The 14,132-nt window shown below is 43.0% G+C and overlaps 1 protein-coding gene across 3 annotated transcripts in view; it reads right to left on the bottom strand.

Annotated features, from left to right (window-relative positions):
* SULF1 (sulfatase 1) overlaps nucleotides 1-14,132 on the bottom strand; it is a 61,404-nt gene that overhangs the window by 29,794 nt on the left and 17,478 nt on the right. For all 3 annotated transcript variants that reach the window (XM_054984735.1, XM_054984734.1, XM_054984733.1), the window contains 3 exons: nucleotides 12,352-12,521; nucleotides 1,318-1,468; nucleotides 308-483 (listed from right to left, as the gene is read on the bottom strand). In XM_054984735.1, the coding sequence (XP_054840710.1) occupies nucleotides 308-483; nucleotides 1,318-1,468; nucleotides 12,352-12,521 (497 nt within the window). The remainder of the gene's footprint in view (nucleotides 1-307; nucleotides 484-1,317; nucleotides 1,469-12,351; nucleotides 12,522-14,132) is intronic.

Raw genomic sequence — 14,132 nt, 5'->3', positions numbered from 1 at the left:
CAAAAGCTATATTTATCCACCTTATTAAGTCAAGATGAGTAAAAGATGTCCTTATATGACCTCGTTAACTCTTTAGCAGCAAGCAAAATGCAGAACTGCAATGGGCTATAATAAATGTGGATACTCAGGCCTTTAACAACCTTGTCATTATTAAACAACCTATTAAAAGGGGGGGTTGTTCCTCTCAATCAATGATTTGCAATAAACTTGACGAAAGAAAATCAGCCACTAAAAAGGACAATCAAATATGCTTACAAATATTTTACATTAGGTACAACAGCTGTGCTGCAGACATAGGAGAACGTACACTGATCCCGGCACTACACTTGGACCACGAATAAAGAAAGGGACGCGGATATCAAAGTCATATGGCATTGACTTCCCCTTGACCAATCCAAATTGCCCGATATGGTAACCATGGTCAGCAGTGTAAATAATGTAGGTATTGTCCAATTCTCCAGTCTCCACTAGCATATGATATAGCTGAAACACAGCATATAGGGGGGAAAGCTGTATCAATTATAGCAGTATACACATAAGAACATACAGAAGCATTCATATGTAAACAATCTCAATCAGCTATTTAGGTCATTGGTAAAGTTACTAGAGCTCACAGTCATACTAAGGATTCACATGTAACTAGTAGCCACCATGCACCCTTCCATCAGAAAACCGACAACCATTCAGAAGATCCTGTAATGTTACAAGGCCTTTGGGGCATCCTCCTGGTAACAAAACATGACTTTCGCACTCTTCCAAAGTCTCAGCAGTATTGGTAGGGCAGAAAAGATGTGGGTTTGTATGCATGAACACGCATGGCCACGGAGGAACACCTTGCTCAGCATGCACGGGAAGGGTGAAGCACACTGCACAGTATCTTGCAGTAACAATATTTCTTGAAGTTCCACTAGATCCTACAGTATTTATATTTTCCATATGTTACAGAAAACACATCTTTCTCTCTTCCCCACATTCTCTGTAGAAAATGTCTATGGACAGGGAAAAAAATGACCCATGCATATGTAGAAAATACTGCAACCCCAGGGTTAGCATGTTGGACTAGGATCTGGGAGACCCAGGTACAGATCTGCACTCTGTGATGAAAGCTTTCTGGTTGACCAGTCATACTCTCTCAGCTTAACCTACCTCATAGGGATGTTGTGAAGATAAAATTGAGGAAAGGAGAATGAAGTCTGCCACTTTTGGTCCCCATTGGGGAGAAAGGCAGGGTATAAATAAGCCAAATAAATAAACAAATCAAACATTTTAAAGAGGATGAAAACTAAAGAATGGTTTTCAATGTTTCTCATAACTCACTCTTTCCATGGAATCATCAACTGATAGTAAAGTCTGGAGTCTTTTGCGCTGCAAGACATTGGTAAATTCCATGTGAATAGGAAGCATGGGGCCTGTATACTGCATAATCCAGTGCTTATCCATATTTGGTGCATAGTTGTAGCTGGGGGTTCTGGAAAACAAAATTATATTGAAGATTCAAAAGTTTTAACCCCCTCAGGAATACTTCTAGCTCTTACCTGTACCTGAGCACATGATATATGAGTCTTTTAAAATTTTAATGTAAGAGAGTTTTTGTAGCTCTTCCCTTTTAACAAATTATCTCTCAGTTTCAAAAATCAGGAGTAGAGATCAGCAAGTAAGTGAAGCTGGCCAGCATATTTTCTGTGGTGAAAGATGTGACCCTTCCATCTTACAGTAAAAATTTCAGTATCTTATATTCTAATAGTCAAGTGGCCCTGATCCATGGATACTAAATCTAGCGGTCAGGGCCACCTTGACGCAAGGGAGACTTTTCTCCAAACCGGCAAACAGCCACTAAACCGCTATCAATACCCCCAGCCTAACAAAACAATGGAAGACATCTTGTTTTGAGATACCTCAAACAAGAAACTCTTCACTCATTGAGTACAGAAGGTCCCGGTAACAAAGAGTTCTGCAGAGCGTATCTGAAGGATCGAAGGGTCTAGTGCACCCTCAAGTACTTCTCCCAACTGACTTCCTTGAGTCTACTAATGTGGCACTTAGATTGTTTACTACTGCTAATTGTTTGGGTAGAATTTCTCAGGGAACTTTGTTTCTGAGGTAGTGGGTAGGGTGTCTAATGGTCAAATGACCATGGGATGACCTGATGTCACACAACTGCTTATCTCAAGGCATTGGGGGGTAGCCTGTTTTCTGTCCTTCCATTCTCTCACTCATTCACTCTCCACCCTCCCCTCCTTGCCAAAATGTCCTTTTATTACTCATCTATCAACCATCACCAAGAGTAGAAAAAACCAAGGAATGTACCAATCTGAATTTGTGTCACTAACTTGATTTAGGCTCTCATGATCCCCTTCATTTTTAAAAAAGAAAAAAAAGAAAAAGTAGAGAAAATCCAAAATGCATTTTCCCAGCAATAGCAGTTCTCCAAATAAAGTACAGTCTGACCTTCATCTTCTATACTGAAGGAAATTTGTAGGTCTAGGATGCTATGCTGAGATCCAAAAACACTTGTTCTTCTGAAACAGAGCCTCACTGACTTCAACAGAATTGTGCCAACAAAAACTTTACTTAGGATTGCTGCCAGGATGTATATTATTTTTGATAATGTTTTTGTGGTTTTCCTGTTGCTCTGTCTCATAACTTGCCATTACGGTTTATTTCATGATGCATGTCTTATTCTGAAAAATTACTTCAATCGTAAATTAAAAATACTGCACAACATTGAACTAGATGCCATTTGTACATATTGTGCACATTGATAAGATCTAGTGGCACATTTATTAGTTACATCTTACACTAAATATTTCTCACACTAAAATTGCTAACACTGAGGACACACACACACACAAATAACACAATTTTCTTTTCCACCAGTAAGATCCTTAAGTGGGAATATGACAGTAACCACTCAAATACAGTACCAAAAGAAAACCCTTTTGACATGAAAACAGCATTACTTACATTGGAAGTATTTAGGGTTGCCAAGTCCCTATACCCTCCCAGCAGGAGGAGGGAACCCAGGACTCACAGGGATGGTGCGTGTGCGCTCCCAGTGCTGATGCAATAATGTCACTTCTGGAAGAGACATCATCACACTGGTGTCTGGAGTCCTGTGCTTTGCACAGGGCTGGTTCAGCCTGTTTGGGGCCAAAATTGCCCCCCAGAAAGTGTGGGAGAACTCCTGCGGCTGGTGCGATGGCATCACCTCAGGAAGTGATATCATCACATCCACCAGGAGCACATCCACTACGCATTTGCCAGGTTTGCCTGCTGATGGCAGGTGTTTGCTGGGTGGTTTGTGCCCCTCCGATTGGCAGGCAACAGAGCAAACTGCAGGAAGATTGCCCACCACCAGCAGGCAACTTACTGTAACATCCGAATAGGGCTGAGTAGGTTAAATGCTGCTACAGAAGTCAAAACATAGATGGATCTATTATACTTGATAGCTGTCAGTACATCTCTAAGCACATTTGTTGAAACTGAGGCCTTAATATTAGACATGGGCACAAACAAAAGAAATCCCGAACCATGAGGTTCATGGTTCGTGGATTTTAATGAACCATAGACCACGAATGGGCACGAAACTGGGACCAGTTATGAACCAGTTCGCGGTTCGTGGGGTTTAAATACCCCTTTCCAGCCACTTAGCAGCAGCAGGGGAAAACACATTTAACAGTTTAAAGGGCCTTTTCCTGCCTTGCAAGCAACAGGTCCCTTTAAACTATCAGCTGGCGGGCAGCAGTGGGGGGTCTCCCCTCGCTGCCTGCCAGCTGATAGTTTAAATGGATCTGTGAGTGGCAGGGCTCTTTAACTGCCCAAAACCCAGCCCCCCCCCCAACCCCTGCCCCACACTTACCTTCTCCAGCAGCACGGCATCCTCCCTCTCCTCCAGCGAGGGGCAGGAAGGCCATTTTTGGCTTCCTCCACCCCTGCACAGGCTCGCAGAGGGACGGAGGAGGCTGAAAATGACCTTGCCGCCCCTCAAATGGCCAGGTGGTGGCCATTTGAGGGGTAGCAAGGCCTCCCTTGCAGGAGGAGAGGGAAGATGCCATGGGCCGCAGGAGTCCTCAAGGTAAGTGTGGAGCTCGGACTGGGGGGGGGGCTGGGGCTGGGGTTTGCAGGCCATTTAAAGGGCCCTTCTTTTTGCAAGCAGCAGGTCCCTTTAAACTATCAGCTGGCAAGTGGCAAGGGGGGACCCCCCCCGCTGCTTGCCAGCTGATAGTTTAAAGGGACCTGCCACTTGCAAGCTGCAGGAAAAGTTTAAACCGTCCCTTTCCCAATTCAACCCAAATGAACCCGAACCAGTAACCAGTTTGTGGAAGTTCCTTCAAAGGAGCTTCCACGATCCGTGGTTCGCAAACCACAAACTGGCCTGGTTCGTGCAGTTTTTTGGGTCGTAATTGGATTCGTGCCCACCTCTACTTGATATGAAAAAACTATCAAAAATCTAGTTTAAGCACCTTTGAAGCAACAAATGGGCCTATGAGGGATAAGAAAATCTCTTTGGAGAAAAAAAACCCTTCCCTCTAGGTCTTTTGCATTTGTTCATGTTTCTCTGTTGCTTCAGTACCAATGTAGGGTCTCACCACACAGTGACGCCTGGCAAGTGCTGTTTAAGGCTTTCGCAATTTTACTTGGGAGCTGTAGTTTTAAAAGAGCTGCTAGACTGGATTGCTGTGGAGAGAGAAGGATTCACTCTTTTTTTAAAACAAAGAGTTGGGAGGGATGTGGGGGGGGGAGAAAAGCATTTGGCTAGCTCCCTTAACTCCTTAGTTGCTGAACTACACAGTTCCTCCCCACCCAGCAGATTCCACACAGAGGGGGCAGGGAGGGAGAGACTATGTAGTTCAGCAACCCCTCTGGGTGGAATCTGCCAGATCTTAAAATAAAGAGGGTGGGGAAGGCTGTATAGTTCAGCAACTAAGGAGTTAAGGGCACTAGCCAAAAGCTTCTTTTCTTTTTCACCCCCCCCCCCCAACTCTTTGTTTTACAAAAAGAGTGAATCATTCTCTATCCAACAGCTCTTTTAAAACTACAGCTCCCAGGTAAAACTGTGGAACCCAACACTTAAAGAGCACATGCCAGGCGTCACTGTGCAGTGAGACCCATAGTTCCAGCACATTCAAAACCACATACTTTCCATGATGACATCACACCTTGTAGCCAACTGGATTTGGTTATCTTGGTTTTGTTACTCCAGTTGCATCACTGAGGACAAAGCCCTTGCACTTTCTTGACTCGAAGTCCCCCTTTCCCAGTTGCCAAAAGCTCCTTGTCTTGCCATTCTGCATTGGTGGATTTATTCCCTGTCAGTACTATATAGTAAGATTTTCACCTGACCCAGTTCTATCCTTGTATGAAAATTGCAGCAGACTGTGAAAGGGGATGCACATCATTTATATTCTGGTACAACTAGTCATTTCTATGTAACTAGATTAGGGCAAGGAAGCAGTGATCCAGATGCTTTGGCAATACCGTGCCTCCTTCTTCTACCAACACCTGCCCCCTCTGCAAAAGCTCATACTTTTGGAGGAGGGCAACAAAGGTTTTTGGAAAGGTGCCCAAATTCTGAGGCATACATAAAGCAACTCACTGGTTCCCGAGCCACTGCAGAGTTTTATCCTACTGGCAGGTCATCTGTAATAGTACAAGGAAGAAATATGTGCTGGCTATCTCCTTCCCACTGCTCCTCTGGGTCACACTCCATTTCTAGCTGTTCTGATATTTAGTAAAAACTTATGAAAGAACAACTATCCAACCAAAATAGAACCCCACATTTTAAAAGATTATAGAAAAGCCATGACAAATTATCCAACCCTTATTATCTCTACCCATTTATAGCCAAACTAGGAAGTCTTCCATCACCTCTAAAAAACACAAGAGGCCTATTCCTCTCATGAAGTGCCACCAATAAGAGGTAGCCACCAAGAATATGTACCCTGATTCAAATATAGCATTTGAGTGGTATACGCTCTACTTTCTCTGTGGGGTCTTAATTTCAATTTGAAGCCTTCTCCATGACAAACTTTAATCTTCATAGTTCCTATGAAATAGCTGAAAAAGAGGAATGATCTACTAAATAAGACTAGTGCTTCACAAATATGAGCCCAGAATACTACAAGACTTGGAAAAAAACACCTGTGAATACATGGTTTGATTCAAGTGCATCCAAAATGTAGGTTTTCTACAGTCATCAGAATGTTACATAATTAATAATTGGCTTAAGAATGCCTCTAATTTAACAGGAATGTCACTTCCATGTGTTTCATAAAGAACCGTGATCACTCATGATAATCATAACTTTCCACCTATGTCTGTAAAAGCCAGCCTTGCCCAGGCTTTCTTGTTATCACAACTTTTGCATTTTTAAAAACAAAATCCAAGGTCAGATTGCTGTAATTTAACACGTGGAGGAAAATGACACTTGACCACCAAGGGAGAAAATTCAAGGGTTAAATTGTTCAAGTTACACCTCCCTCACAGGAGGACTGTATTGCTGTCTGGACTAGGTTTTTGGGGGGAGGGAGTGCCAAATATTTTCTACAAAACCTCAGATTTATTTTCACTCTTTGCTCAAGACAAGCTGACAGTGTTCCTTGCCACAGAAAGCAGCCCTTTAGCAGCTTTGCTGGCAGCTTGTCTTCAATTTGTCTCACTTCTTTCAACAGGACTCTTAACCTGTTCACCGTTCATACAAAATAATCCATGTGGGTCTCTCTTCTGCAGCCCTTGAAGAAATACTTTTGAAATAGGATGCCTAGAATAGAAGACAACTAGATAGGTAGGTAGAGACATACTCAGTTTGTGTTTTTTAACTTAGAAAGTTCAAACATTTCATGTTTATCAGAATACATCGTAGACTGAATACATCATAGACTGTTTTCAGGTTCACCAAACTTATGTCCTTTGCATAAAATAAAATCTGAGGACACGCAATCTGTGAGGCAGCTGTCATTGCTCAAAGAGATGCAGTGGTAAAGTGATCAAAACTGTAGGGTACATTACTATGTACTATCTGTTATAGTAAGTATGTTCCTACTGGATAATTCTGCATTGTTTAACATGTCAGATTTAATTGCTTATGCTCTGTTTCAGAGTCTCAGTTCTGTATCGGATTTCCGCCTGTCACTATTGCATTGTTTCTTTAATTGTCCCAGCTGTTGATTGCATTTACTGACACTGCAATCCACCTTGAGTCTCAGCAAGAAAGGCAGACTATAAACAATGTAAATAAAAAAATAATAAAACTGACATGTGTTCACTTGAAGGTGCACAGGGACGTGCATACAAATGTATACATGAAGGTGCTCTCCCTGTCATCAGGAACCCTGCCTTTTCAGCATACCCAATCATACAAGGAGGTTCTATACAGATACCCTTGTATGTTTGTGTGACCTTTATACACCTTCAAGTGAATGGGGAGGGGGGCGAGAGGCAAGGTGAGTCTCTGCAAAAAGTTCCTTATCTAATATAAAGTCCTTTATCTAATATGAAAGCTTACATGTTCCATATGCTTAATGCAGATGACCATTGTTTCTCCTCTTCTCCCTCGCTTGAATTTACCTTCTTTACGCTTTTCAGCATTATTTATGGCTTAACATTTTATGTGTGCTGGTGAATACAAACTAGTTTCTGTCTCTGGCTTGAAGCTAACTATGGTTAAAACCTTACTTTGCTTGGTACATGATATGATTAGTAGCAGCATATGGAACAAAAATCCTGAGCCACAAAAATCACAGAAAAAAATGTTTTTGAGCCTTACTTCCACTCTCCAGAATGGAGACACTAGTCAGGGTTGCTTGGTAGTCATGGAAATCCCTCTTCTGAACATTCCATCATATTTTTTTTATTTGAGGGCTTTCAACTGCACCACCTCATCACAGCAGCACTTCTTAGTTTTCTATTTTTTTTCCAAAAACTTTCCCCCAGGCAACGGACTGCAATTATTCCTTGCAATGTGATAATATAGCACAGAGCTGTCTCCTCCTCAAAATGCTTTTATGTACAGAAAGGATACTTTCTCTGCACCTTTACAAACAAAAAGGAAAGAGGGGCCAGCAGTGTCTCTGAACACCATGAGGCGTCAGCAGGGAGTGGGGAGGGATACTACAAATCCTATATGAAATTTTTAAGGAATTTTAATGATTTTTTAAAGTGCAAGGTGCAAAATGCTAATAGTGTACAATCTCGAATACTTACGAAAGTAGTAAATCTCTTACAAATCCAATATATCAATAAGCCAGCACAGTCAATAAATAGTTACAATCAATAATCCATAATATAAAAGTCCAACTGGTGAAGAGTCATATATTAATAAATATTACTTCAATTTTATCAGCAGATGTTATTTTCATAAGAGCGACCATCAGTCATGTTGAGTAGAATGGAGCTGAACATTTCTTTAAACCGTCAGCCACTGTTTGAAGAACAGCCTGGTGGAACGCTCTGTCTGAGGAGACCGAGGCCTGGCAAGACTTGTGATCCTTTCGCTGGGCCTGCAAGACTGAGCTGTTCTGCCAGGCATATGGGAGGTGCTAGGTGGAGCCCCCCTGGCCGGTTGATGGTGGATTGGGCCCTCCTCACCACAAATACCCCCCATTTAAATCATCTTTTTACTACGAAGATGCTCTGGAGATGATTTAGGCTGGTTAGCTGTGCTGCTATGTTCATGTTTATATGTATTTTAAATTGTGTAGTAATTTTGGATGTTTTTACGATTGCTAATTTATAATAATCGTTTTATATATTTTAACTGTATGTGTCTGTAATCTGCCCTGAGCCTGCTGGAAATGTGAGGAGGACGGAATATAAATTGAAAATAAATAAATAAATAAATAAAAATCAACTACACTTAGTTATGTTGCTTCTGCTCTGAACCACAAACACTTTTATATGGTAAGTGGGGTTCCAAGCATCTGACCACAATAGGAAACCACCTCTTTACTCTTCTGGCTGCAGCTCTTAACTCAATACCAAGGGTTTCTTTGAAGAACCCCAAGTTTTAGAAATGGCTTATTTAATATTCTAAAGGGGCTTTGGCTTATACACATAACCTCAGCACTGGGTCGTTTTAAACTTATACCGTAAGATTTTCTGAAATACAGTATTTTCTTTTTAGAAGGAGCCCTGTATTCACAGTGATGCATGTCTGGCTTACTTTCTATATAACTAGCTATATCATACTTTTATCTACACTCTCTCCAAAGAGCTCAGGGTGGCACACTCGCCTTTCCTCCAGTTTATCCTCAAACAACTATATGAGGTAGGTTAGGATAAGAGCATGTGACAGGCTCAAGTCACCAAGTTTCAAGTCTGAATGGGGATTTAAACCTAAGACTCCCCATTTCTAGTCCAATACATGCTTCTCCTCCAATGTCACGAAGAAACTCATACCAAAGGCAGACGCAAACGGCTTCACCTGATGATAAATAACTCCCTTCCACATTTTAATCTCTGTGAAGGCCTGGCTCTTCACCCTCCCCCCACCTCGGTCGAATCCACATTCACCCATTACCCGCATGTTTATCGGATATCTTCCATTTGCCTCCAATCCACGATTTTTTCCTCTTCGTTCACATTCCTGCTTCCAATCTGTCTTTCTCGCGCGTCCCTCCGGTCACACGGCCGCTCGAAAACCGCTTTTTTGGGCGGGATCTTTTTTTCCCGCCCATTTTTTAAAATTTTTTTGAGCGCACTTTTCCGTTATTTCGATCTTGCCTTATAAAGAAACATCATTGAAGATAATGATGCCTCTCTTTCCCCCCACTGACAGCACTGATGGCTCTCTCCCGTTTCTTTTTGGGGAATTTGGAAGCATGTGGGAAGCTTTCGTGGGCATTTCCTACGCAGGACAGTTCAGTGCCTGAATTTTACTGAAGTTTCACTTCCTTGGAGTGTCATTATTTCAATATTTCGTAATTTTGATATTACAGTAATATAAAATAAAATAAATAAAAAACAGTTAAAAAGGAAGTTTCGCGAGTCCGTTCTGAGGATGGATTCACCCCAAAATGATTTTTCAAACTACCAGATTTGATTCAGAAACAGCATAATCAATAAATCCAATGTTATGAAGTCAAAAACAGTCTTTTGCAGACTACGGAGCACTTGCAAGTTGAATCAGCCAATAGGAACTCTCGGAACAGCCGGAGAGACAGGAAGGGGGGGTGGTTTTTAAAAAAACCACGTAAATTGCGCATTGGCCCATTCACGGCCACCGTGAAACTCCCGTTGAAAACCTGTGACCACATATTCGGGAGAAATGCGAATGAAATGCGTCTGTTTAATGAGGTAATGTGATCGGCACTCGGGATTGCGTGGGGAATGCGGGGAACATGCGACTTAGAATGAGTAATGTGGATTTGACCCTCATCTCAGAATCGAGGGTTCACATTGTAAGGCCAATCCTTAAACCATTCATAGCAGTATTAGACACTGCAGTGAATTCAATACCTGTAGTTAAGTACTACTCTGAGGGCAACAAAACACCAAATATAAATTGTGACAAGGGATAGAACTGGATTACCGATGACCCCAGTTGCCTTTATTGTATTCTGCAGCAAGTAAGTTGTCAATTGGCTGGTGCAGTCTTCTAAAAGAGCAAGCAGCAAAAGCACATTGACAGTCTTACAGCTGATAAAGCCAGTTGCCACACCTCCAAATGCACAGAACCAGACTGGAGGCTACGGATGGCAGTGACATTGAGCCATGGCTAACAGGTCTAGATGCCTCTGATGTAAATACATACACTTTCCCCCAGCGTATGTGAAGAAAGGCAAAATACAAAAAATACCACAGAGGGTATCCTGCTATGCATCTGTGACCGAATAGGCTAAAATTAGGACAATTCTTCTCACATAGGAAAGGAGCAACACCGATTTACTATCACATGATAATGTTATCAGCCTCTGTGTCTTGAACTCCAAAATGCTTCTGCCTATAAACACTGTGCCCTAAATGCTTACTCTAACCATACTAACAAGAATTTATAGTGGAGCAATATGAAAACAGTCAATGGCAGGCTAAAGAAAAAAAGGTCTCCAAACTTTTATGACACTGTTATTGCATAAAATTTTACCCCCCCCCCCTGCAACTTTTTCCTTGTTTATTCTCCTGAAGGGAGGAGGGACTCCCCCGTTTCCACCCTTTGCCCCCTGTCATCACTTACTTTGCTGGCAGGAGCGGAGGGATGTGGGAATAGGTCTCCAGGGCACACTCCCAGGGCAGCACAATGATGTCACTTCCCAGAAGTGACGTCGCGCACAGGAGCAGGAAGACACACACGAGAAACACACTGGGAGCAATGAGAAGGTAAAGTGCATGGTCTTCCCTCCTGCTGGAAGGGTAAGGAAACCTGGCAACCCTATTCCAAATCTCAATTCAGAGGACAAGAAACTGCAATTCTGTAAGATGCTCAGATTTGAAAGTCAGAATTCTGTTGTTTCTTACAAGCTAGCAGGTCTTCAGTCTCAAACCTGTGCATCAGGGAGGAGGGAGCTCACTTGCAAGTCTGAACAATTAGAGTTGCCAGTCTAAGAACAAATAAGGTTGCCACCAGTCCTCCCAAGCAGCAGTGGGACAAAAATAAAATTAAAAATGGCTGTCAGGCCTATGCTGTGATGTTACTTCCAGGGAAAACCAGGAAGTGACATCAGCCGGAAACTGTACAGTTTTATCATAGTTTCTATCAATTAGAGGCATAACATCACTTCCACTGTTTTCCTGGAAGAGACATCATGCCATCACCAACAGACACCCCCATGTCCCTCTCCCACTTGTAGCCAGGTTGGGCCTGACAATCCCAAGAACAAACCAGAATCTGACTGCATTCTGAAATTACAAATAATCTCTGAAGAGAAAATTGTTACCCTAAGCTTACTACCACAGTGCTGTATTAGTGAGCCAAGGCTGCCAGGTCTCCTGCTATGGCAGAAAATTTCCTGCTGGCAACTCTCTCTTCCTGCCATCACTCCTTTGGGCAGCAGGAGAAAAGTATGTATGAATGAAGCAAAACAAAATAAAAATCAATTTTGTCAATCTATGTAATAACGTCACGTTCTAAGTAAAAAAGGATTAAGTAATAGCACTATTTATCATTGTATCATTATAGAATCGTAGAGTTGGAAGGAGCCTTACAGACCATCTAGTCCAACCCCCTGTCCAATGCAGGAACAGCCTAAAGCTTCACTGACAAGCATTCATCCAGCTGCTCCTTGAAGACTGCCAATGAGGGGAACACACCACATCCCTAGGCAGCTGATTCCATTCTTAATGTGAAACAGTTTTTCCTAATATCCAGCCAGTATCTTCCCTTTTGTAGCTTAAACCCCAAATAAAAGTTTAACTTACATGTGCTGTGATGCATTTGGGTAAAACTCAGAAAACTGTGGTGCAGAGTCTTCCGGGCCATGCGGAGCAGCATGGCTGATTACCATCATTATAGGTCTATGGGGATATATCTTCTTAGACATTTTGAAATAATTAATGCTGTCATTAGTGATTAAGTCAGTGAAATAGTCCTGAAACAAAACATTCAAGACAAAACAACATTTTTTAAGCGTATCATGTACTAGGCCACTACGAATTATAAACTACTGTGATTTCAATCAGTTGCAGAGTTTGGGCCAAAGACAGACACAATCCCAGAAAAAGCCAGAATTGCAACCTAGTTCCAAATTAAGTTTTCTGCCCAGATGAACAGCTGCGTTCTGGGAAAGCCTAACTAAAAGGACAGCAAAGCAAAAATGAGCCAAAGGCAGAGCGAGACCAACAGGTGGATGGGAAGAAGTCACTTCTATGATTGAGGAACCAGTCCAAGTGAGTAAGATATCCTAAGGTCAGCGATTTGAGGGCTGAAATGGAATATAAAAACTTTTTGGGAGGTAGAGTTATCGATTCTGGGTTGGGAAATTCCTGGAGATTTGAGAGCAGAGTCTGGGAAGGGGGGCATTTGAAGAGGGGAAGGAGCTTGCAATGATGTCAAGCCGCACAATCCAACTTCTGACGCTGCTGTTTTTTCCAGAGCAACAGATTGCTGTAGTCTGGAGATCAACTGTAATTCCGGGAGAACTCCAGGCCCTGTGTGGAGGTTAGCAACCCTGTTTTGGGGTTCAAGCCGAACGGCCCCTTGGTTACTCACCGTGAAGGGTCCTTCTCCTCTGAGGACAGGAGGACATCTTGGGTGATTCCCACCGTCCAATCGGGGAGGCAGGAAGTTATTAATCTTGCTTCCTCTTCCTCTAGTAGGTGGGGCCACCCTCAGATCTCCAGTTCGGGTGACTCCCCTCAGCAGTATCAGTACCTCTCTTATGTAAAAGGTATAATAAACTAGGGAAATAGAACTCAAAACAGGAAATTAGCATGCAACGTGTAAACATACGTAGAGAACAGCATACGTAGGTAGACAAAACACACATCTCACAACAGGTAAGGCGGGGGTGTGGAAGCAATACTACATGAGTAGAAAAGGATTAGAATGAACATGGCTGGCAGCGTGGGACGAAGAGCAATGGGAGGGCAAGATGTCCTCCTGTCCTCAGAGGAGAAGGACCCTTCACGGTGAGTAACCAAGGGGCCGTTCTCCCTCTGAGGCGGAGGACATCTTGGGTGCTCCCAAAGCAGTACTTTAGGCATCGGGTGGGAATGCCTCTTCGTCTGGTAGCACATGTTGAAGCACTCTCCGCCCAAACGCTGCGTCAGCCGAAGCGCTTGAGTGTAAGCGATAGTGTCGGATGAAGGAAGATAGAGAGGACCATGCGGCGGCCTTGCAGATTTCTTCCACCGATGCGTGCTTTCTCAGGGCTGCATTGGTAGCCGCACTCCTCGTGGAATGTGCCGTGATGCCCTGTGGTGCGATGAGACCGAGGGCCTTGTAGGATTCCTTTATGCATGACTTGATGCTGTAGGCTATCGCTGCGGGAGACATGCGCTGTCCCTTCCTGGGACGGGAGACATTGATGAACAGCGAGTCCGTTTGCCTGAAGTCCTCTGTTCGGACCAGATACGCTTTGAGTACTCTTCGGACGTCTAAGGTATGCCATTCCTGTTCCTTTGGGTGACGAGGGTTAGGAGCGAAGGATGGCAGACTGATCTCCTGGGATCGGTGGAAGATGGAATACGCTTTAGGAAGG

Source organism: Eublepharis macularius, chromosome 7, assembly GCF_028583425.1.
Source record: "Eublepharis macularius isolate TG4126 chromosome 7, MPM_Emac_v1.0, whole genome shotgun sequence".
NCBI lineage: Eukaryota > Metazoa > Chordata > Lepidosauria > Squamata > Eublepharidae > Eublepharis > Eublepharis macularius.
Note: the sequence above shows the minus strand (reverse complement) of the source record. Positions and strands in the feature narration are given on the sequence as shown.